The 22,084-nt window shown below is 38.6% G+C and overlaps 3 protein-coding genes across 5 annotated transcripts; 1 reads left to right on the top strand and 2 right to left on the bottom strand.

Annotated features, from left to right (window-relative positions):
* Positions 1-39: 39 nt before the first annotated feature.
* Positions 40-7,332, bottom strand: LOC120008619 (NADPH--cytochrome P450 reductase-like). 2 transcript variants are annotated; one of them, XM_038858995.1, is made up of 18 exons: positions 6,901-7,331; positions 5,732-5,791; positions 5,571-5,647; positions 5,410-5,467; positions 5,210-5,293; positions 5,073-5,109; positions 4,000-4,069; positions 3,677-3,868; positions 3,502-3,594; positions 2,689-2,914; positions 2,509-2,592; positions 2,259-2,410; positions 2,066-2,162; positions 1,812-1,961; positions 1,663-1,740; positions 1,453-1,575; positions 1,252-1,365; positions 40-602 (listed from the first exon to the last, which is right to left on the bottom strand). In XM_038858995.1, exons 1-18 carry the CDS (start codon positions 7,195-7,197, stop codon positions 522-524), a joined length of 2,073 nt encoding a protein of 690 aa, XP_038714923.1. In that variant the 5' UTR covers positions 7,198-7,331; the 3' UTR covers positions 40-521. The 2 variants fall into 2 exon arrangements, with proteins under 2 accessions (XP_038714923.1, XP_038714924.1); XM_038858996.1 differs by lacking the exons at positions 5,410-5,467; positions 5,571-5,647; positions 5,732-5,791 and having other exon boundaries at positions 232-602; positions 6,901-7,332.
* Positions 7,333-14,412: 7,080 nt separating this feature from the next.
* On the bottom strand, positions 14,413-16,598 carry LOC120008629 (40S ribosomal protein S5-like). The gene is made up of 5 exons (XM_038859011.1): positions 16,519-16,598; positions 16,336-16,439; positions 15,225-15,496; positions 14,785-14,988; positions 14,413-14,710 (listed from the first exon to the last, which is right to left on the bottom strand). Exons 2-5 carry the CDS (start codon positions 16,435-16,437, stop codon positions 14,656-14,658), a joined length of 633 nt encoding a protein of 210 aa, XP_038714939.1. The 5' UTR covers positions 16,438-16,439; positions 16,519-16,598; the 3' UTR covers positions 14,413-14,655.
* Positions 16,599-17,138: 540 nt separating this feature from the next.
* On the top strand, positions 17,139-21,912 carry LOC120009942 (VIN3-like protein 2). Of its 2 annotated transcripts, XM_038860679.1 has the most exons (5): positions 17,139-17,547; positions 18,612-19,281; positions 19,983-20,302; positions 20,627-21,461; positions 21,616-21,912. In XM_038860679.1, the coding sequence occupies exons 1-5, from the start codon at positions 17,529-17,531 to the stop codon at positions 21,617-21,619; spliced, it is 1,848 nt and encodes a 615-aa protein (XP_038716607.1). In that variant the 5' UTR covers positions 17,139-17,528; the 3' UTR covers positions 21,620-21,912. The 2 variants fall into 2 exon arrangements, with proteins under 2 accessions (XP_038716607.1, XP_038716606.1); XM_038860678.1 differs by having other exon boundaries at positions 20,627-21,912.
* Positions 21,913-22,084: the final 172 nt, after the last annotated feature.

Below are 22,084 nucleotides of genomic sequence, written 5' to 3'. Positions count from 1 at the left end.
GGAGAGCTGAAACCATTTAAAGGGAAACCAAAAAAAATATGATGTAAAGAGCGTCCCCCATAAAGGGCCATTTTTCATCGAAGAAGAGAATACAATGTAAAGATAATTAATTAGATCTCTTACGCTTTCAACAAACAAAGGCAAAATAAGAATACCATCTTTCACTTCAGAGAGTTCACAAAAAAAAAAACTTCAAAATCACCTATGAATCTAATTGCAACAAGCTAACAGGCCGTTCGCTTTTTGGGTTTTAAATTATTTTCCTCTACCCTGAAATGATGCTTCTACTAAATATCTCTCCCCTCCCACATTAAAAGGGCTAAGGTAGACCAACACCTGGTAGGTGTTCAATTGACAGAAGGAAACCATGTCTAAGTTCCTACCAGTGTATCACAATATAAGGCTATATCTTCGAGGAAAGGGATGAGCCGGTCAAAGCTTGAGCTGGAAGAATATCAAAATCCACAACATCCACATCAAAGATGCACCAAAATCGTCAAGACAAAGTGAACACCAAACTATCACCAAACATCTCGAAGATATCTTCCTTCCATCTGGAGTTTCTTAACCATAGACTCCGTCTTTGATGAGTCCATGTTTCCCTGAAAATTATACATGGGAGAGATGCATAATCGAATAATGAAATGCAAATGATACAGACAGGAAATGACAGACGTGCTTTATCGATTCCAAATCATCGAATGGCTAATAAACTATAAAATTACACAAGAAAGACCAGTCTTTTTCTTCTTTTTGTTTGTGAAACACAAGAAAGTTTTGTGATGCTAAATGTAGACACCATGCAAACAGAAAAGATATCACAAAATGCAGATTTACAACTTCAGTTGAAGAAAATGGCATAATTCTAGCAGGCTGGCCCTACGTATTATGATCAAAACCAAAACTGATTTTGCTCTGCAAAAAGGACATCCAAGTAAATCAACCCCCATCCCCATGTGCCAACTGTTGGAATTAACACCCACCAAAAATAACCATCTCTGATTCAGGTATAGAAGCTCAAGAACAATATCAGAGGAAGGACGAGTTTAAGAATGCTCCATGGATTGCATGAGGGGCACCCATGGCCAAAAGCAAATAAATCAGGTTTATCCAAAATTAAGAAAAGAGGATGGGAAGAGGGGGAGAGGGAGAAAAACACTTAGAAATTCATTTGCAGCATGCTTTCAATTGTTACAAAATGGATAGGGGAGAGAGAGGGAGAGAGAGAGAGAGGAGGGTTTTAATTAATACCTGCTCTTGAACAATGGTGTGCAAAGTTCGATGAACATCTCTGGCCATACCCTTGGCATCACCACAAACATAAAAATATCCACCTTGAGAGATTACGCTCCATATTTCCGCTGCCTGAACAGGGAAAATAATTCACACCATAATGGATATTGTATTTAGCTCATGAGCAACAATATCAATATTCATAATACTACAACTTACTTTGTTCATCATTTTATGCTGAACATATACTTTTTCTGGCCCCTCCCGTGATAATGCAACAACCAACTCAGATAGCACACCTTGTTCGACAAAATTATTGAGCTCATCCTCATATATAAAATCCTAAAAATAAACGAACGAAAAACTAAAATTGTCAAGCCTAATATTGTTTTAGAAATGATAATCATGAACTAAATGACAGAGCCTAACCATCTGGCGACTTCTACATCCAAAAAAGAGCAGAGCAGGACCAACTTCAGCACCGTCTTCTTTCAGAGCCATTCGTTCCTGCAAAGTATCCATGTCTGAGTATCTTAATTTCATATAACAAGGTGAAGATACACAAAATAATGACCGACCTGAAGAAACCCTCTAAAAGGTGCCAACCCAGTACCAGGTCCCACCATGATAATTGGAATTGAAGGGTCAGCTGGTAGCTTGAAATTCGATTGCCTAATAAAAATAGGAGCCCAACTGCAGTCATGGCTCTTCTCCAAAGGAATTGCGTTCTGAATATTTGGTCAAAAAAATGGTTATAAACAATAAGAACCTAGGTTGTGTATTATAACTCTATAAGCACTGAAAAAAAAGGGAGCATGGGAGGGTGAACCACCTTCATCCAGGTTGAACACACTCCTCTGTGAATTCTACCAGTGGGAGTGGGACCATATACCAGAGCACAGGTAACGTGAACTCTATTGGGGACATATCTGCAGATAGTATATGAAGGCAAAAAAAAAATCTGAGCTCCAGAAATCAGATCATTTTATCAGAATACTTGATAATGGGAAGAAAAAACGAATCACCTAGGTGAGGATGAGATAGAATAGTATCGTGGCTGTAAGCGAGAGGCAACTGCTGCAAAAAATACACCAAGGGGAGGTCTTGCAGATGGGAACTCTTGCATTACCTCTAAAAGACTTCTCTTACTTCCAACAACCCACTGAGCATACTCTTCCTGGAAAAAGAAAAGAGGGGAGACAAAATATCTTCATAAGTTTGCAAAAGGACTAGAGAGGAATCGAGGGAGGGAGGGAAGAAAAAAGGATTTCCAACCTTCCCCTGAGGAGAGGATAAGTGCTTAAGTCGTTCTGCTTCACTAGGTTCAGTGGCATGAGCAGCCAAAGCAATCAATGCAGCCTGACAACATAAATTAAATAGGAACTTTGAAAATCAGCGACCCAAATGATGTAAAAACATGAAAAGGGGTGAGCATAAAGTGTGGGAAAAAAAAACCTTTTTAGGAGCATTCAGGAGATCTGCATATCGTGCCAATGCAGTGCGTAGAGTGCAAGGACCAGGGAAAGGAGGCGGTAATGAGCTTCCGAGAGATGTTCCATCTTCATTATCAGTGTGGACAGAAAACAGCATATCTAAAGGTTGACCCAATAACCGACCCGCTTCTTCAACAGTTTCATCACAATTATCCGCATACACCCCAACATGGTCTCCAGTTTCATACCTAAACACGAATTAGAATAAACAGCAGTTAATTGACTTTACAGAACATGAAACTCAAAATATGGCATAGGATATGGTAATTTACATCTCATTATTTATAGAAAATGAAACTCAAAGAGGAAAACGCATTAAGTTGGTAGTATATACATATTTTAAAAAGTCATAAAGTAAGAAAATTATAATAGTCCAAAGCCCACCTCTTCTATAGCCATATTTTACCAAAAAGGAAATAATAATTCAATTAATTTTTCTAGGGGATAATAATAATTCAATAAGTTCTTTCTCAAAAACCAAAGTAATATTCCTCAAGGCTCAAGGTGATAATTGTTTAATAATATTTCAAGGGATAGTATTTTAATAGGTTCACATTCAACACCCAAAAAAATAAAGGTGCCATTGCCTTCTCAATAGTATTTTGTCTATCAAATTGAAAGAGCATTTTGGAGATTTCAAATTATGCAGTTCACTTTCTACAGTGTTCCTGAGTCTTTGCACAGATGCATAAAGTCTTCAGCATAAATCAATAAATAAATAAGCCATCAAGTTAATCAAGGAACAATACCAAGCAATATAAAACTACGAACTCACGTGATACCAGTCCCTGGTATATCAAATTCCAAGTGTATGCAAGACCGATCAGAAACAGGCTTGTGAAGCTCTCTTTGAACAGCTACGTTGACTCTTCAGGTAAAAGAACAACACAAATTTTAGTAAATGAAACAATAACATGTGGCACATAAAAAAGATGCAAACTTTGAAGTACCTGCATGGATGGTGAATATCAAAGGATGCATTTCCATTTACCATGTTCAAGTCTTTATCTCCACAAGATGTAACAGAAGGATCATGAATGACTACTCGGTACTCAGGTATAGCAGCAGTATAGGGAGTAGATGCAGATGCTTCATCCTCATCGAAAAGTAATGTATCTAACTCAGGCCAAAGTGACTCTCTCCTAAAAAGGAATCAATAGTATCTGTTAACAGAGGATAAACCAAATATAGGTTTTCTAATCCTACAAATTTAATACCAGATATCAACTAGAACAAATTAGAAACTTGATGCAATATAAGCCACATGCCATACCAAGCAGAAAAATCATCTTCAATGCATTGATCATCATCACCCAAACCAACTTGAATGAGACGCTTTGCACCTGCATCCACGACACATACACAAATTCCAGCAAATAAGACAAAATGATTGACAAACCTTAACGGATAGAACAAGAATCTTGAGAGGGATGGAACAAAAGTAATGACATGCACCGAGTGTCACAAGGAAAAAAACAGAGATTGTGTGATCTATTTAAACATATGAGTTAACTTTCAGAAGAAGCAAGCAATAGCAGCAGAGCAAACAGGATACAGCATGATGAACCACTTGAAAAGTAATTGCATCGGTAAAGTCACCACCTCACAATCAAAGGGAAGACAAGGAAGACCAAATTGTTTTTTCAATTCCAAATCTATTTTCGTTCTTTTCCCTGTCTGGGAAGGCAGAACAAAAAAGGTAGCTGATCTAAGTTAGCTTTCAGAGGAAGCAAGTAATAGCAGCAGAGCAAACCAAATACAGCATGATGAACCACTTGCAAAGCAATCACAGCAGTGGAGTCTAAGACTTCACAACCAAATGGGAGACAAGGAAGAACATATTGCTTTTGCCATTCCAAATCATGCAAAACAATGAACAATGTCTACCTAGAAATTAAGAAAATATTAAGCAGAAACACCAAAGCCCATACTTCAAATTCCCACCATGATATATTGATATCCATAGCAGGAATCATAATTATCAGTATCTGAATCCAGATCCCTAAAATCTCAAGGCTTGTAACACCTCGAATAATATCTGTAGAAATCTGAGTAGCATGGCAAAAAACCTCTAGGACCTCTCAAGTACGCAAGTCCCAAAATCTACAAAGCATGGAAAATTGCAAATAGGGTACAAAACTATGTACCCAGGTGGTGATGATAAAAATCACATCAATCATAAGTTACCAAAAATAATAAGAAATGACCACTGCAGGAATAGACAGTCGAAAACAGACATCTTAGGATACCACCCATCAGTAATTCCGTCCAAAGTGCATTAATAATCGAGAGAATAGAAACAGAACATCACATAGAGAGGACAATCACGAAGAGAAGGATGCATACCTTGTTCAGAAAGTTGTTCGTCAACCACTTTTGCTATCTAAATTCAACATAGTGCCACCAAAATATGATAGTAAATTGGTAATAGCAACCAAAATAAGTTCATGGAAAAAATAAAATACAAAAACTGGTGATGTTACCTTGTTAAAATGTTCATACTGACGATTACCCAAGCCAAAAACACCATAGGTGAGCTGTTGAAGCCAATTTCCCCTTTCACCTCCCTGAAATAAAGGAAATCATCCATTTAAGAAAAACACAAAACTGGAACCAGAAGGCCTGTGAAATGCTGATTCAGAATCTAATTCTATTGTCATTGATTCATGACAAAGGTTCCAACCTCTGTAAACCACTTGTAAAATCTCGCAGCATTATCAGTAGGCTCCCCATCTCCATACCTACAATGTCGGGGTCAAATAAATAGAATAGCCCATCCTTCTCGAAACCCAAAAACATATCTAAAAACAAAGAAGTGCACGTAAACGCAAATATTTATCTTACGTGGCAACCATGAAAAAAGCCAAAGTCTCTTTCTTTAGTTTTTCTTCATATTCATCATCATCCCCAGCATAATCATCCTATAAGACTCCATGAACAAGATCAACAAACCTAAAAGTACAACCTAAAGAGCCATATTTTGATGTATCGATCCAATGTCATACCATATCAACAACTTTTACTGCAGCTTTCTCATATCTTGCCTTGATCTCTTCAGCTAAAGCCTGTCATATAATTAAGAAAGAACCTACATGATTAAAAACATAGCAAATAGAAATATATAGCCTATCCAAAAAAAACTAATCAGCACTAAGGATCCTGATATTGCTGCTTTTCTTGCCGCCATATGCGTGCATGATCTTACTGTTCATGGTCTTAAGTAACTATGTGATTGTAAAGGATATGTCGTTAACCCGTTTGCTGTTTTGGTAAAGCGAATCTGGCAACATAAATGAAAATATTCTTCTTGATGTAATTGACCTATATCTTGTAAATCATCGTATTTGGGTTGCACTCCCTTGGTGCCCTTTAATATATTTTCTTATTCACTCAAAAATGGTCCTAAATACATTCTCCAACAACTAATTTTCATTGCGGATTGCAACGAGACTAAAAAAAGACAGCTAAGGGCGGGGTCGGGGATAGACATGTACACATACCTTACCCCACATAATATGTGTAGTGTCCATTTTTTAGGAATTGAACATGTGATCTCTAGGATTGCAACAAGACTGCTATGTCATATTCAGCAAACAAGCAACCATTGAGGAACCTAACTCCAATAACTCTCTAAATGATAGAATACAGAGATGTCAACTGTAGGAATAATGCTATAAAGCAGTCATGACCCATGCAGCAAACTGTTGATATTAGACCCCAAAAAAAACTAAGGACAATGGCTCACTTGCAGGCCAACACCCAAGATAATCAGAGCATAAATAGATGGCAAACCACAAATTGACAATGTCTTTTCCCATCTCCCCCATCCGAATATTGAAATGAAAATAACAGCCTACCTTTACAAATACAACACAATCAAAATCTAGGCAGTTCTCGTGCTGCCTTGAGACGAAAAGCTAACAAGGTTTCCTTGCAAAAAAATTAGAGGAAAATAGTCAACTAGGGAACAAGACTCGCCTCATATCAAGTCTCTTCATGATTGATTGGTTCCCTAACCAATCGAGGGCATCAACTAAATCACTATTAAAATCATGATTACTTCGAGGAAACCTACTGTATCAAAATCTCACTAGTCAAACCCAAAACCAATCGCACTAACGCAAAATCCAGAGCAAAGAAAGTACCCATCCGAAACCAAAATAAACAATGATACCTTCGCGAATCCCTCAGCCGTGCCGGTCTGCGTTCCAAAGAAGATGGTGATCCTGGTCTTGCCGGAAGTGGCCTCGGCATCGGCTTCATCGTCCTTGACGGACAGTGGCTTCGGCACAAACACTGGCTTCACCTCCCGGCCGCGATCCGATGATTTCTTCCAAAAGAACACCAACAGCCCGACAATCACCGCCAGGGAAGTCGTCGCCACCAACAACATAGAGTCTGACACCGAACCACCAAACGAGATCCCAAGCAGAGACTCAACAGACTGAACCAAATCCGAGCTCGAACTCATCTTGATTCGAGCTCCAAATGAATCTCTTCCCTCCTTTTTCCAATCCCTCTATTCAGGTTCAATGAAGAGACTGGGAGATGGGTGGGTGAGTGGAGAGAGAAGAAGAAGAGAAACGTAAATGTGTGTGGGTTGTACTGGGACCCACACATGAATTGACAATGAATTTTGCGCGTTTTATATCAAAAAAAAAACCCATTTTACGGCGATTCGCGTTGACAAAACAAGGAAATTTTTTTATTTATTTTTTTTTATTTTCGCGTTCTTTTACGATTTCCCGTTTCACTGGAACTTGTCTTTTTCCTTTTTAGAGTTTTCCTTGTTTTGGAATTTATTTATGGGATCCTCTTTAGATTCCTCTCCAAGAGCAATTCCAACAATGCAATTTTGTTGATCCATGGGTCTATTTTTTGAAAAATTTAATGGGTCATGGATGAAATGGTGCACACAATAACACTAATTTATTGGCCTTATTTTATTGGGTCAAACAAGGAAGCATGGAGGTTGGTTGACTTTCATGTTTGCTCTCCAAATAGGTTCCACAATAAAACACATTCATATCTATATCAAAATTAATATTGGATCCCACCTCTATTACACTAAAAATCAAGGTATCATTGATAAAAATTAGGGTGTAAATAGAACTTACCAATAAATTTATACCATTATATCAATACATTTTATTGACATAATCACATTATTAAAATACTCAAACACGTTCTTCAATGCATTTTGTTTGCCTCAACAAAACCACATCCTACTTTTACATTAATGGTTTTCAACCACATTTTTTTGGGAAATAATTAACAAATTAATATGGCATGTTCGATGACCATACATAGTGTACACATGTTTCAATGTGTATTCCTTATCAAATTACTTTTCTAAGTCAAAAATTTGACCCAAAAGTATCACTTTATAGTTTTCACTTTTCAAGACCACATAAGCAAAGAGAATGGAAAAGGACAAAAAATTATCAAAAATAAAAAAGTTGAATAATTCCAACATTACAGCTGGAATTTCAAATTTCCTTTTATATTTTGACAAAATTGAGAGTTATGAGAAAATTGAAGGTGACGTGGATAAGTATTAGGGAGATGAGAGAGATGTTTGACCCAATCAACTCATAAAGGTATTACACATTTTAAGCCTTTAACATCCGAATGATTTTTCAAACATCATCTACAATAATAGTAACTAGTAAGTACTAAGTCTATGGGAATGACCTCCAACTTAGCTAGTAATGCATTTTCACCAACAATAAGAGCATTCTTTATGCTAGTTGGACTAATTTTGCCGATTGAAAATGAAATGTCACCTACAAAAAAATATAGGTAGATTTCATATCTAAGTCAATGGAATGACCTTCAGCTTAGCTAGTAATGCATTTTCACCAACAATAACGGCACTTTTTATGCTAGTTGGACTAATTTTGCCGATTGAAAATGAAATGTCACCTAAAAAAAATATAGGTAGATTTCATATCTAATTACTTATGCATGTGAAGATATTAAAAATCTGTAGGGAAACTGGGAAAGATTCAAACTGGATACTAACCTATCTAAAGGTTTGGTTCCTAAATGCCTTACTCATGGATGCCCTTTTGTACTCTTTGGTTCTTGTTAACGTGGTTTATGAATGAAAGAAAAAAAGAAAAAAAAAAACCTCCTCTATAAAGAAGCTTGTACTCAGTATTTTCATTAGAAAGATGTAAGATATACACAACATATATAAAGGCACGAACATCATAAGATGGCGTGAAAGCTGATACTCGAAAATAGTGAAAGCTAGACATATATAAAAGTACAACAATGTAGCCGTTGTAGACTGAAGAAATGGACAAGTAATGTAGCCGTTGGATGAGCAGTTGTTGGGACTTGTAACCAGGAGTTAACTAGTCTTGTTTGTCTCATTACCCCCCCGCAAGATCAGGGTGCCATCACGCAAGCTGATCTTGTGTCGAAGCTGAAGAAAACGAGGTTTGGGAAGGGATTTAGTTAAAATGTCTGCAAGTTGATTAACAGTGGAGAGATGTTGAACACAGAGTATCTTTTTATGGACTAAGTCTCGTAAAAAATGGAGATCAATGGCAATATGCTTCATTTTGGAGTGCTGAACAGGGTTAAGACTGAGGTGAGTTGCACCTAAATTATCACAGAGGAGTACTGGCTTTTGAAATAAGGAGACACGAAGCTCTTGTAGCAGATGAGTGATCCAAACAACTTCACAGGCAGTGGCAGCCAAGGAGCGATACTCAGCCTCTGTGGAAGAGCGGGCAATTGCCCTTTGTTTGCGAGAACGCCATGAGATTGGATTAGACCCAAGGAAGATAATGTAAGAGGAAACCGAAGAGCGGTCATCTGGATTACCGGCCCAGTCAGAATCAGAGAAGGCGCGCAGAAGAAGGTCACGATCTGGACGAAGAGTAATGCCGTGGTAAATGGTCCCCTTCAAGTAACGAAGTAGTCGCTTGAGAATGAGCCAGTGACCAGTGGTCGGGTGAGAAAGATATTGTGCTAGACGATTGACGGCAAAACTAATATCAGGCCGTGTAAAAGAGAGATATTGGAGACCTCCAACCAGCTGACGATAGAGGGTAGCATCAGAAAGAGAAGTTGATATGGGGATTGAGGTTTGGTTGGTGTAAGAGGAAGTCTATTCATGAGATATACAGAGGTTTCAAAAGCAAAAGACCAGAAGGATGGTGGTAATGTGGCTTGACTGAGGAGTGCTTTGCCTGTTTCAACAATGTATCTGTGTTTTCTTTCCACAAGCCCAAAGAACCTGTGTGTTAGGAGAGAGTGAAGGTAAAAGGTAGTGGAGTATCGACAGACTTGGACTCATGCATTTTAGTTCAAGCAATTCGCGAATATATTTATGCTGACAGAGAAAAAGCATCTCGGAGGTGCGAATAGCTTCAATGCCAAGAAAGTAGGATAGATCCCCGAGATCTTTGAGAGCAAATTGGGATGCAAGGGCAGAGGTGATCCTGTGAATAAAAGATAAATTAGAGCCAGTAAGAATAAGGTCATCAACATAGATAAGAATATACATGACAAGAGCATTGGAATGGTAGATAAAAAGGGATGGATCAGCTCTAGAAGCTATAAAACCAAGATTGAGCAGAGCATCTCGAAGAGCAGTAAACCAAGCCCGAGGAGCTTGTTTTAGACCGTAAATTGATTTGCGAAGCTGACAAAGGTGATGAGGATGCACTGGATCAACAAAGCTAGGGGGTTGTTTCATCAAAACAGTTTCAAGGAGTGTGCCATGCAAAAATGCATTATTAATGTCCAATTGCTTGATCGGCCAGTGATGCATTACTGCCAGAGACATAACAAGTCTCAGTGTTGTAGGCTTGATAACAGGACTAAAGGTTTGACTATAATCAAGACCGGGTCTTTGAAGAAATCCTTGCGCTACAAGTCGGGCTTTGTAGCGATGAATGGAACCATCAGGATTACGTTTAATACGAAATACCCATTTTGATCCAATGGGACGGTATGAAGGATCAGGAGGCACTAGGATCCATGTTTGATGATTAGAGAGAGCTTGAAGTTCTTCATTCATGGCTTTTAGCCACTGAGGAGACTTGAGAGCTTGATAAACCGTGCGGGGTTCAGTGGGTTCAGAGAGGGGATGAAAAGTACTGTGATGAAGAGATTTGGGTTTATAGATGTTATTCATTGAACGAGTGGTCATAGTATGGGTACGAGGTGGAGTAGTGGAAGTAGAAGGCTCATGAGAGGGAGAAGAAGCTATGGGGGTAGAAGAGTCAGTAGTAGGAGGTGGAGAGGGTGGGGAGGAATTTAGAGAAGGAGACAATGTGGAGGGTGATAGAGGAGAATCTGGAGGAGTCGACGGTTGAGAATGAAAGTGAGGAATGGGAAGAATGCCTATAGGTGGCAGAGAGGAAGGTGAAGTGTTGTCAATAGTATTTGACAAGGCAGGTAAGCCAGGAAAAGTTGACTCACGAAAAATGACATGTCTAGATAGAAAAAGTTTACCTGTACTTGGATCATAGCACTTAAAGCTACTTTGTGAGGTGGAATATCCAAGAAAAAGGCAGGGAGTGGATTTTGGAGCTAATTTATGGACAGCATAGGGCTTGAGCCAAGGGTAGCACAAGCAACCAAACACCCGAAGTTTGTGATAGTTTGGAATATTGTGAAAGAGAAGTTGATATGGGGATTGAGGTTTGGTTGGTGTAAGAGGAAGTCTATTCATGAGATATACAGAGGTTTCAAAAGCAAAAGACCAGAAGGATGGTGGTAATGTGGCTTGACTGAGGAGTGCTTTGCCTGTTTCAACAATGTATCTGTGTTTTCTTTCCACAAGCCCAACATGTTGTGGTGTATAAGGTGGTGACTGCATCCAGGATATGCCTAATTGATTCAAAGTGGACCTGAGTTTGATGAACTCCCCACCATTGTCCGTGTATAGAGTTTTTATTTTAGCAGCAAACTGTTTTTCAACCAGTCTTTGAAACTGTAGAAAAACCGAAAGAACATCAGACTTGTTAAAAAGGGGAAATATCCATGTATATCTAATATAGTGATCAACAAATAAAACATAATACTTATGACCAAGTAGAGAGGGAACAGGGGCTGGTCCCCATACATCTGAATAAATAACATGTAAAGGACCTTTGCTAATAACAGTAGAAACTCCAAATGGAGTTTTGTGACTTTTATTAATATCACAAAAATTGCATAACAAGGAAGCAGAAGGAGCAATAGAAGATAGTCCCGCAGATTTGATCAAATAAGAAAGTAAGGCAGAGTTGGGGTGGCCCAAACGTTGGTGCCAAATCACATCCTGGGACTTCTGAACTACAAAAGCTGATTTGGGTTGCAGAGGGTGAAACTGGTAGAGGCCTTCAATGCATGGACCTTGAGCCAATACTGCTGCCGACTTCAAATCTTTAACAACAAAATAGTGAGGGTGAAATTCTATAAAAACACGGTTAGAGACAGTAAACTGATGCACAGAAATAAGATTTTTCTTAAGATGAGGAACACAAAGAGTGTTAGTAAGATTAAATGTTGTTTTAGGTGTGTGCAAGTGGCATATACCCTTGTATGTAACATTCAAACCTGTGCCATCACCAATCTTTACAGTATCAGTGCCATCATATTCTGAATTAATGGACAGATTTCCCAGATCAGCAGTCATATGGTGACTAGCACCAGAGTCCACAAGCCATGGTTGAACATTTGAGGATGGATAAGGTCCAGCAGCACTTGCAGCATAGTTGGCGGACGGCATGTTTTCAGAAGCAAATGCCTTGAGTTTCCTGCAGGTTTTGGCAGAATGACCAGGTCTCTCACAGATTTGACAGAAAATTCGAGGTCTTGAACGATATCCACCACGATAAGATTGATGATAACTGGAGTTTCCAGTAGAAAATTGATGCTGTGAAGAATGAGTTGATCCATTTTGCCTATAGTTTGCTTGAAACCTTTGATTGTTTCCACGGTGAGGATGATTGTTGTTGGAATTTCTGGATGAATAATTTTGTTGTTGCTGTTGTTGAGCATAATTGGCTGTTGCAAGAAGTTGAGACTGACTTTGTTCAAGTCTCTGTTGATAAGCTTCTTGAGAGATAAGAAGAGTTCGAAGAGCTTCATACTGGATAGGATTTTCTCTACCATTAACAGAATCAACTGTGCCCTTGTAGTCAGCACCAAGACCATTTAAGATAAAAATTACCAGATCTTCATCCTCAACCGGATGACCAGCAAGGGCAAGTTCATCAGAGATCTGTTTTACACCATTGAGATACTCCTCCACTGACTTGTTACCTTTTTGAACAATGACAAGTTGTTGTTTGAGTTGGACAACTCTGGATCTAGATTTGTTGGCAAATAATCTGTGAAGCTTGTCCCAAGCTTCCTTACTAGAGGAAACATTGCCAAGAAGAGGTGATACAGTTTCATGAAGTGAAGCTACAATGGCATTAATCAGAAGGCTGTCTTGGCAGTTCCAGTGCTCTTGACCATCAACATCAGAATCTGGTGGACAAGCATTGCTTCCATCCACATACCCCATAAGTTTGTAGCCTCGAAGAACAGAGACAAGCTGCAGTCTCCAACTTGCGAAGTTGGTAGATTTGAGCTTGATAGCAAGCTGTGAGTGAGCATTAATGGCTATAGGAGACTTGCCATTAGAAGAGTTTGCAGTTGTAGAGCCATCCCCATGAGCTGTTGTAGCCATGGAGGAAGATGATGTATTTGTAGGAGAGTTTGATTCTCGACCCTGCTCCGATACCATAAAGAAGCTTGTACTCAGTATTTTCATTAAGAAAGATGTAAGATATACACAACATATATAAAGGCACGAACATCATAAGATGGCGTGAAAGCTGATACTCGAAAATAGTGAAAGCTAGACATATATAAAAGTACAACAATGTAGCCGTTGTAGACTGAAGAAATGGACAAGTAATGTAGCAGTTGGATGAGCAGTTGTTGGGACTTGTAACCAGGAGTTAACTAGTCTTGTTTGTCTCATTACTCTAAAGGAGTAGTCGGTCGTTTTACACTTCTACTGGTTTTTGAATCCGTTGAGAATGGGTCGGCAATCCAACTCCACACAAGTCCGTCCCAGACTACAAAATAGCAAGCCCAGTGTATTGGACTAAGGAATGTCTGTCATGGAAAACTTTAGTCACACCCCACCTTACCTTTTACTAAAGACACCCCAATTTGAGTTGATCATCCCTTGTAAAACTCAGTTGACGGGATGTCTTTAGTAAAAAGTGGGGTGTGACTAAAGTTTTCCCTGTCATTGTTAGCCATTGCTGGCCCATCGATTTGGCAGGTATCCCTAGTTCCCCCATACCCTGACCCATCCTGCATTCCTGCTTCGGGGTAATTTATTTACTTTCAAGTTAAAAAATATTGTATCCTGGGTTGATGACTAGAAACAAGATCAATCCAAGCCACTAATTGAAGTGATGACCGATGAGATGAGGATGATATATCACCTGAAGATCAGGTTCAAATCCCTCTCTCCCAAGAGACTTGATAGATAGATACAGGATCACATAATAACCCCCTGAGAGAAACTAAAAAAGAGATTCTTATCCGATCATGAAGTCTAAGCTAACAGAATCTCATCACATAATGTAAAAGCCAACATTCAGGCAGGCAACGATAGAGAGAGAATCAGATTGTTCCACTATAAGCTCTTGGAAGTGGGCCTATAGCTTGTCAATGGCGTGGAGTAGTATAAACTCCAACAATTGTTATCCATTGAAATAAGAGAGGTATTCTTGAGAAGTTTATAAACCATACTTCAATAAAAAGAGCAAATTTTTCTAGCAAAGTTCAAACCAAAGTTTCAGCATAAACAACAACCCATCATTAATGATGTTCAAGGTAAAAGAAATGACCAAACTAACAACACTGGATGATAGCAACAAAAATCTCTTGTGAAATGATCTCGTAGAGGGATTTCTCAACGATTGGCCTTGGCAACCCTCTCAATCTCGTCCTTCTTCTTGATGGCATAACTGTGTTAAAAAAGATTAGGATGGTGAGCACCACATTTGAAAAACACATAAAAGTTACAGTGAGAATAGGCTACCTGTTTGAAGAACCCTTTGCCGCATTGATAAGCTCATCAGCCAGGCATTCAGCAATAGTCTTGATGTTTCTAAATGCAGATTCGCGAGCACCAGTTGTCAGTAGATAGATGGCCTGGTTTACACGACGCAGAGGAGAAATATCAACAGCCTGACGCCTGACAACACCAGCAGATCCAATTCGAGTAGCATCTTCACGAGGCCCACTGTAGTAACATGACAGATAGCAAAAATAAAACATAAAATCAGGCACAGCACCAAGCCAAACAAAATTAACAATGTCAACTTGTGAACTTTCCATGCAGTCATTACGGGCTTAACCTTTATTTACTACCACAAGTTCACTAATTTGCCGTGAGAGACATCATGGGATTGCATACATAAATCCCCTCATAAAACAAGCAAAAATCATCCACCAGAATCAATATAGCCATAGCATTACCTGTTGACTACAGCATCAACAATAACTTGAATAGGGTTCAAATCAGTCAATAGATTAATGATCTCCATTGCATGCCTCACAATTCTAACGGCCATGAGTTTCTTCCCATTATTTCTCCCGTGCATCATCAATGAGTTCGTAAGCCTCTCTACGATCGGGCACTGAGCTTTCCTGAAGCGCTTGACAGAGTATCTCCCAGCTGTGTGAGGGACATACGTTGCATGCTTGGCTGGTTGGACTCCAATATAGTCACTCAAAGAAATGTCACTTACCTATGTAGGAAAATTTGATACAACTCAACAAACAATTAATGATTTTGATTAACTTAATAAACAGCTAATTTATGTTACATGAAGCTGCAAGTGAATAGTAGAGATCACAAATCAGATCACATACTCTCTCAGCATGTAGGGGATTAAATTTAAAACCAAAAAAAAACCAACTTCCTGATTGTCAATGAGACGTTTGTAAACATCAATGTCGAATTTCTTGACATCTGACCAGAAAAACAGTTTGCAACCCTGTCCCCAAACAGACAAAGCAATTTGTCCCTCCCTTCACATTAACAGTTGAAAATCTTCTTACAAAAAAAAAAACTTTAATGCTACAACAATCATAAATATCTCAAACATATCTGGTAAATGGTAACCTCGGTACCTTTCTTCCGATCACCTTAACGCTACTCTATAAATATCTCTACCACAGCTAGTTCCTTTCTTATAACCATTCTAAAGCTATTACATTCATAAACATCCCAATGCTCATAAACTCAGTAACTTGCCTAGAAGGCATTAGATCTGAAGTTGGCAATACTCTCTAGAGTCTAAACAGAAAGCCAAATGACAATACTCTCTAGAGCCCAATCAGAAAAGCAACAAATAATCGAAAGGAAATCCATATCAATTACTTTATAAATCATTGAATTCAATCTAGGCAGGGAAAATTCAAGGAGTGACATAGAATGAGTATAATGCTACAATGAACTCAAGATTTATCGAAACAGAGATGTAGAAACCAAATTTAACATGCACAAAAAGAAAATAAAAACGATTATAAAAAACATATCATCGTTCGTTATAGTTCATCGATGGAATTATTCATGTAAATCAACCTGAACTTCCTCGAAGCTCCAGCGGTTGAAGAGCTTGACATCGTTCTGCGGCTGGGACGGGTCGGGTTGGTTCACTGCTTGGGCTACCACCACATCTGCCATATCTATATTCACGCTATACGAGTGAGCACAAAATTTCGACAGGTAAAGAAATAGAACATGAGAAAAGCGGGCGACACCGACCTGGTTGGGGGAAAGAGAAGCGAGCGGCTGAGGGAGAGCAAGGAAGCTGTTAAGACTTGTGAACAGCTCTCTGACACAGAAAACCCTAGACTCAAATAGGCGTCTCTTATGAACAAGGTTGAGCTGGGCCTTTCCATTTTTTTTACCCATCCATTATTCCATTGTGGATAGGCCCAGTTTTGGATTTCACAAAATTAACAAGCCCAGGCCCGTAAAAATAACCTTAAAGCCCAAATCTGGATTCCGAAATTCCGATTGAGGTCTGTGTTTTCTGTATCCGAGATGACCAGTGCATAAATATCAAAAATATTTATAAATTTGTAGCATTTAGCATAACGAATTTAATTATATATTTTTTTTACATAAAACAAAAATTAAATCCGACATGAAGAAGACATTGTAATATTCTAGACCGTCATCATCAGATATAAATTCAAAACATTCGGTTTTTATCAGAATAAATTTGATTGTTGTTTCGAATTAAAAATATATTTTTAGATTCGTAATGCTAAATATTTTATAATTTTTTAAATTTTCTTTGGGTACCGTTGTAGAACCAGTGTGTATAGTGGTGCTACCCTCAATCCCTGTTTTCTAGGTAGCCAGAGAGATGTGCAGGACAAACCCGGTTAGATCGGGCCACCACATTGCCATGTGAACGGCGGTGATGGACGGGTTCACATTGGAAAATGAGTGCACCCGCACCCTATTTCTCTTACGAACAGAATTTGTCCCCCGTCCCCACTCTGTCACGGCTCCTCCTCTCAAAGCGAGCGCAAACAGAAACCTTACAAACGCTCTCTTGTCTCTCTCTCACAATGAGTCCCCCAACTCCCCTTCCGTTTTTTTCTTATGCTCCATAGTCCATAGTTTGCTTCTTGAAAATTTCCCGAGTACTGTATATTCTCTGTCATTCAATGCATGATGATTTGACTGCTCTAAAAAGTTCTCTTCTTTTTTTTGGGTATAACCATTAACCAGGCCTGAGTAAATCAGAGAGGATATCAGGCATGGCTTCAGCGTTCTGTGGTTAGTTGTGCACTGTCTGTTTCGTCTTTCTAGTTCCCTTTGTTTTCTCTTTGTTTGTTTTTGGTGGGTACATTTGAAGTGGGGCTGGTTAATCTGCCTTTCGGTATTGTCTTTACAATCCTTGTGATTTTAGAACTGTGTCTGCATCTGGGTTTGTGTTTTTCTGGCCTGAATTACTTTTTCTCTATTTGTAACGTATGATTTTTGCCGGTTTTTGACAATGTATGTTGGGCATTGGTTGAAATTTTTTGGGTTCTTTCTCGAGGAACTATCTGACTATACTAATTCTTTAGGAGAGGCTTAGGTAATAGTAATGCCCATTGCCAATTGAAAATATTTGCCCCTTTAGCGTATTCTTTTATTTCACAGACCAGTGTTTTCTAGGCTATTTGTGTGCCAAAGAGAAAGAAAGGGAAATTTTGTCTTTCTGAGTGATGCAGGAATGTTTTTTGTCTGGCTTGTTAAAAAATTTGACCGACTATTTATTTCCTTATTGAAGTGTGAACTCTGATGAGTAAATCAATACTAGTGAATATTAGTGAAAACTTCAGGATCCATATTCTAAAGAAGTTTTATTGGGCCAAAAGAATTTTTGGAGCTAATCTTGCTCCATTGGGGGATGTAATTGAGCTATGATGATTATGGTGGCAAATGACAGTGGTGAATAATAATAATGCTGCATGATGTTTATGGAGTTCTTCTCTTTAGTTAGCAAGAACTCAGTGGTAATAATGTTCCATAGCACCTATTAATCTGTGTAAATGCTTAAAACAAGTATCTTTCCCTTAACAATTTCTTGTTTGTTTAACTTTGGTGTGCAATTTATAACATGTGCATGGTTTCGACTTTAATGTGCAATGATTAACTGTAGTGTTCAAATGAGTGTCCAAACCTTTTAACTAATAAATAAATGCGTGTTCAAAGAATTAATCCTACTGAGATCATGCTCGAGGCTTCTCGGTTCTGGCATATGGTGATGTAATGACATTCATATTCAAGTATGATATCCAGTATACCGATCTCTTGATGTCTTGCTACCTAATTCATATGGTATTGTTTTTCAGGCTATGTACTTGACCCTGCAAAATGTAGTCAGCTTAGTTTGAGGCAGAAAAGAAAACTAGTACATGAAGTTGCCCTATGGTCAAAAGATGCTCCTAAGATTCTTAATTCATTCACTCGCAAGGAGCTTCTTGAGATCATCTGTGCTGAGATGGGTAAAGAGAGAAAATACACAGGGTTTAATAAATCTCAAATGATAAAGCACCTCCTTGAGTTAGTTTCTCGGAAATCCAAGAGAAGCAACAACCAGCATTTTCTTGGCTCTTCTGCTGAGAAAAATCAAACTGGATCGAGAAGTGAAAAGTGGATAGAACTCCAACAACAGGTGTCAACGGACCTTAATCATGTTTCTCATGATGATAGTAAAGAAGAACATATAAAGCCCATCGTCTGTCAGAACATTGCTTGCAGAGCTCCTTTACATACAGAAGATGCTTTTTGCAAAAGATGTTCTTGTTTTATTTGCCATCAGTATGATGACAACAAAGATCCCAGTTTATGGTTAACTTGCAGTTCCGAATACGTTGAAGAAAATGACTCGTGTGGAATTACATGCCATCTGATATGTGCTTTGCAGGATGAAAGAGCTGGAATTATGAAGATCGGCTGCTACGAAAAGTTGGATGGCAAGTTCTATTGTGTTGCTTGTGGGAAAGTTAATGGACTGATGCGGTAAGAAAAACTCCTCCTTCCTAACTTCCAGGAAAATTTAAACGTGAAGTAGCAGTTTCTTAGGATTATGTAATGCTGGTTTACATATGTAGTTGTAAAACAAAAAGACAATTTATAACCAGAGTAAGGTGGAAACAATTCATGTCCAGCTTTACGGAGATGCCATACCCCCTCATACATATTTAAGTATTGTCACACGAAAGGCATCAATAGTGCTCATGGGGGTCTGACGGGAGCCTTGTGTGAAATATCTGGGTCAATAATACTCCTGACGTGTGCATACTCTGGTTGTACTTGTTTAGGAGGAGAATGAAATAGGCATTCCTTTACAGTCTGCCTAAAATTTTACAACATTGATTGTCATTACCTCTACAATTTTTTCCAAATGATGGCTGTCTGCATCATGTTGATTGCTAGGTGGACACCTGTTGGAATTTAGTCCTTCTGGGCTTGAAATTTTTGGGTTTATAAACATATACTAGAAGTTTCATATAAAATCGGTATTCTACAGGTGTCTACTTTACAAAAGTTTAGGTACTAAAAAATGAATACGTTATACTAGCAGCCAGGCGTAGCTCAAACTGACTGGGGCAGGGCATTGTTGGAATTGTTACAAAGTAATACTGAATAGCTTTCAGAAAAATATTATTAGCATGCGCATCAAGAGGGAATAATTGCTGATTGAATGACAATGTCTGCAGAGTGTGGAGAAAACAATTGTTAGGTGCCATCGAGGCAAGAAGAGTTGATGTGTTGTGTTTAAGAGTTCTGTTGGCTCACAAGATTCTCACAGGAACTGAGCAATATAAAAAAGTGCAGAGCATCCTGGAAACAGCCTTGGAATTGCTGAAGAATGAAGTGGGGCCACTGGGTCTTGTATGTAAAAATATGCCACGCGGTATAGTCAACAGGCTTTCCTGCAGTGCTGAGGTTCAGAAGTTGTGCTCTTCTGCAGTGGAAGTTTTTGATTCAATGTTTGATGACACTTGCACCAATAGCATGGGAAGGAAAGAAATCGCAAGTAAGGTTTTTTTTTTTTTTTTTTTTCCTTTTCCCTTCTAGCCATTGGAATTTAAGTCTCGTATTAATTTATGAAGTATGCATGTGAATTTGAGGAATGCATAATATTATTTTCTTAATTGCTAACAAATCAAATATATCCAACTTTAGATAGTGTAATAATTATCCGAGGCTTTATCCCAAATGTTTGGGGTCGTCTAATGAGTCTAGGAGAAAATCAACGGGAATCTACTATTTATATTGATTCCACAATTGATTTCTATCTAGGACCATACTTCATCAACTCTTCTTTGCTAATGTTTCTTATGACTTTTGTTTTTGGCAGCTTGCCAGGTTAAATTTGAAGAATCCTCTTCAACCTCAGTAGTCCTTGTACTTGACTATATGCTTGATCAATATAGCGACTTCTATGTATGCAAGCTGTGGCATCGTAAGTCTAGTGTGAGAAGTTATCCTCAAAAGCCCACATTTGCTGTCTTTACACCCCAGAAAAGATTTAGGATAACCTATCTCGATCCTTCTACTGAGTATTTCTGCAAGATTTTACTATTTAGTAGCACTGGAATTGTGGGTGTTTGGGAAGCTAAATGGGTCACACCGACATCAAGTGATGCTCGTGTGACTGCTTTATGCAAACATGAAAAGGAGGAAGATATAGCAGACACTGAGACTCATCCTCAGATACAATCAATCAACTCCGCTGATAGTATATTAAACTCTGGAGATAACCAGGGGCAGCATCAGTCAGTAAAGGGCACCAAGAAGAATTACAATGGGAGTCTATACTCTTCTCCTCCTCTCTCAGAAAGTGATCGTTCGATGTTATCACAATCAATTTCTCCATCCACGCCGTGCAAGTCCAATGGAATGCAAGAAGTAACGGGTTTGGGTTGTAGAAAGCAGCTGGAGAGTGATTATGAGTTCTCCGTGAGAGTAGTCAAATCGCTAGAGATTGTGGGACTCATAGATGAGGATTTCAGGGTAAAATTTCTCACTTGGTTCAGCCTGAAAGCTACAATGCAAGAGAGAAAGGTAGTTAGCGTTTTTGTGAATGTTTTGGTTGATGACCCTCCAAGCTTAGCTGGTCAGCTCATCGATACCTTCACGGACAAGATATACTGCAAGCAGAAAGCAGTTCTGCGGTCTGGTTTCTGTACAAGGTTGTTACATTAAATATTGAATAATGAACTTTTGTCCATTGCATGATTCCGGTTTTTACTAGACATCTAGGATTTTTAGGTTAACAACAGGGTTTACTTTGTCAAGTCGTTAAGATAGAAGGTTTACTTCTTTAACTGGCTTTTAATTTTGTAGATGATGCCCCGAAGCTGAAATTCTGGCGGCTATTTCCTTTCTGTTTTTATCAGCAATTGAAGCTGAATTGATGACAGGGTAATTGCATTGTTATGGAAGAACACTAGGTGTGAAGCAACAGATCAATCTGCTAAATTCCAAGTAGATGGTTATGTATGTAAGAGGCTTCAGCATAATTTCTCAATATTGTCTGCAGTTTTGAATGGAGGGTTCCTGACAGACTGACTAGCTATGAAAGTTTCATGTCTTCCAAACTTTTTTGTAAGATGAATATCATCTTGTGGAATGAACTGAAAACTTGCTCCTTTATTCAACCAGGGTGGGATATGATAATTTGTTCAATACGGTCTTGCTCAAAAGACGTATAAAGGTTTAGGGTTTTGCAGATACATCTAGTCAAAGGGGCGAAAAACCAACAAAAGCACATATCCATCCTCTCCTCTGAGAAAAAAACTTTGGCAAAGCTATA

The sequence above is a fragment of the Tripterygium wilfordii genome, chromosome 11 (assembly GCF_013401445.1).
Source record: "Tripterygium wilfordii isolate XIE 37 chromosome 11, ASM1340144v1, whole genome shotgun sequence".
In the NCBI taxonomy this organism is placed as follows: domain Eukaryota; kingdom Viridiplantae; phylum Streptophyta; class Magnoliopsida; order Celastrales; family Celastraceae; genus Tripterygium; species Tripterygium wilfordii.
The sequence above is the reverse complement of the archived record's forward strand: the minus strand, read 5'-3'. Positions and strand labels throughout refer to the sequence as shown.

Bases quoted from the DNA above. Each gene is read 5' to 3' on its own strand.
- LOC120009942 (XM_038860678.1), top strand. The intron at 19,282-19,982 runs GTAAGAAAAACT...CAATGTCTGCAG, and splicing joins AAAGTTAATGGACTGATGCG to AGTGTGGAGAAAACAATTGT. The intron at 20,303-20,626 runs GTAAGGTTTTTT...TGTTTTTGGCAG, and splicing joins GGGAAGGAAAGAAATCGCAA to CTTGCCAGGTTAAATTTGAA.
- LOC120008619 (XM_038858995.1), bottom strand. From the start codon at position 7,197: ATGAGTTCGAGCTCGGATTTGGTTCAGTCTGTTGAGTCTCTGCTTGGG. The intron at 5,792-6,900 runs GTATCATTGTTT...ATTATATGACAG, and splicing joins CGGCTGAGGGATTCGCGAAG to GCTTTAGCTGAAGAGATCAA. The intron at 5,110-5,209 runs GTAACATCACCA...TGTTGAATTTAG, and splicing joins AGTATGAACATTTTAACAAG to ATAGCAAAAGTGGTTGACGA.
- LOC120008629 (XM_038859011.1), bottom strand. From the start codon at position 16,437: ATGGCAGATGTGGTGGTAGCCCAAGCAGTGAACCAACCCGACCCGTCC. The intron at 15,497-16,335 runs GTTGATTTACAT...TTTCCTACATAG, and splicing joins GGAGCTTCGAGGAAGTTCAG to GTAAGTGACATTTCTTTGAG. The intron at 14,989-15,224 runs GTAATGCTATGG...ATGTTACTACAG, and splicing joins GTTGATGCTGTAGTCAACAG to TGGGCCTCGTGAAGATGCTA.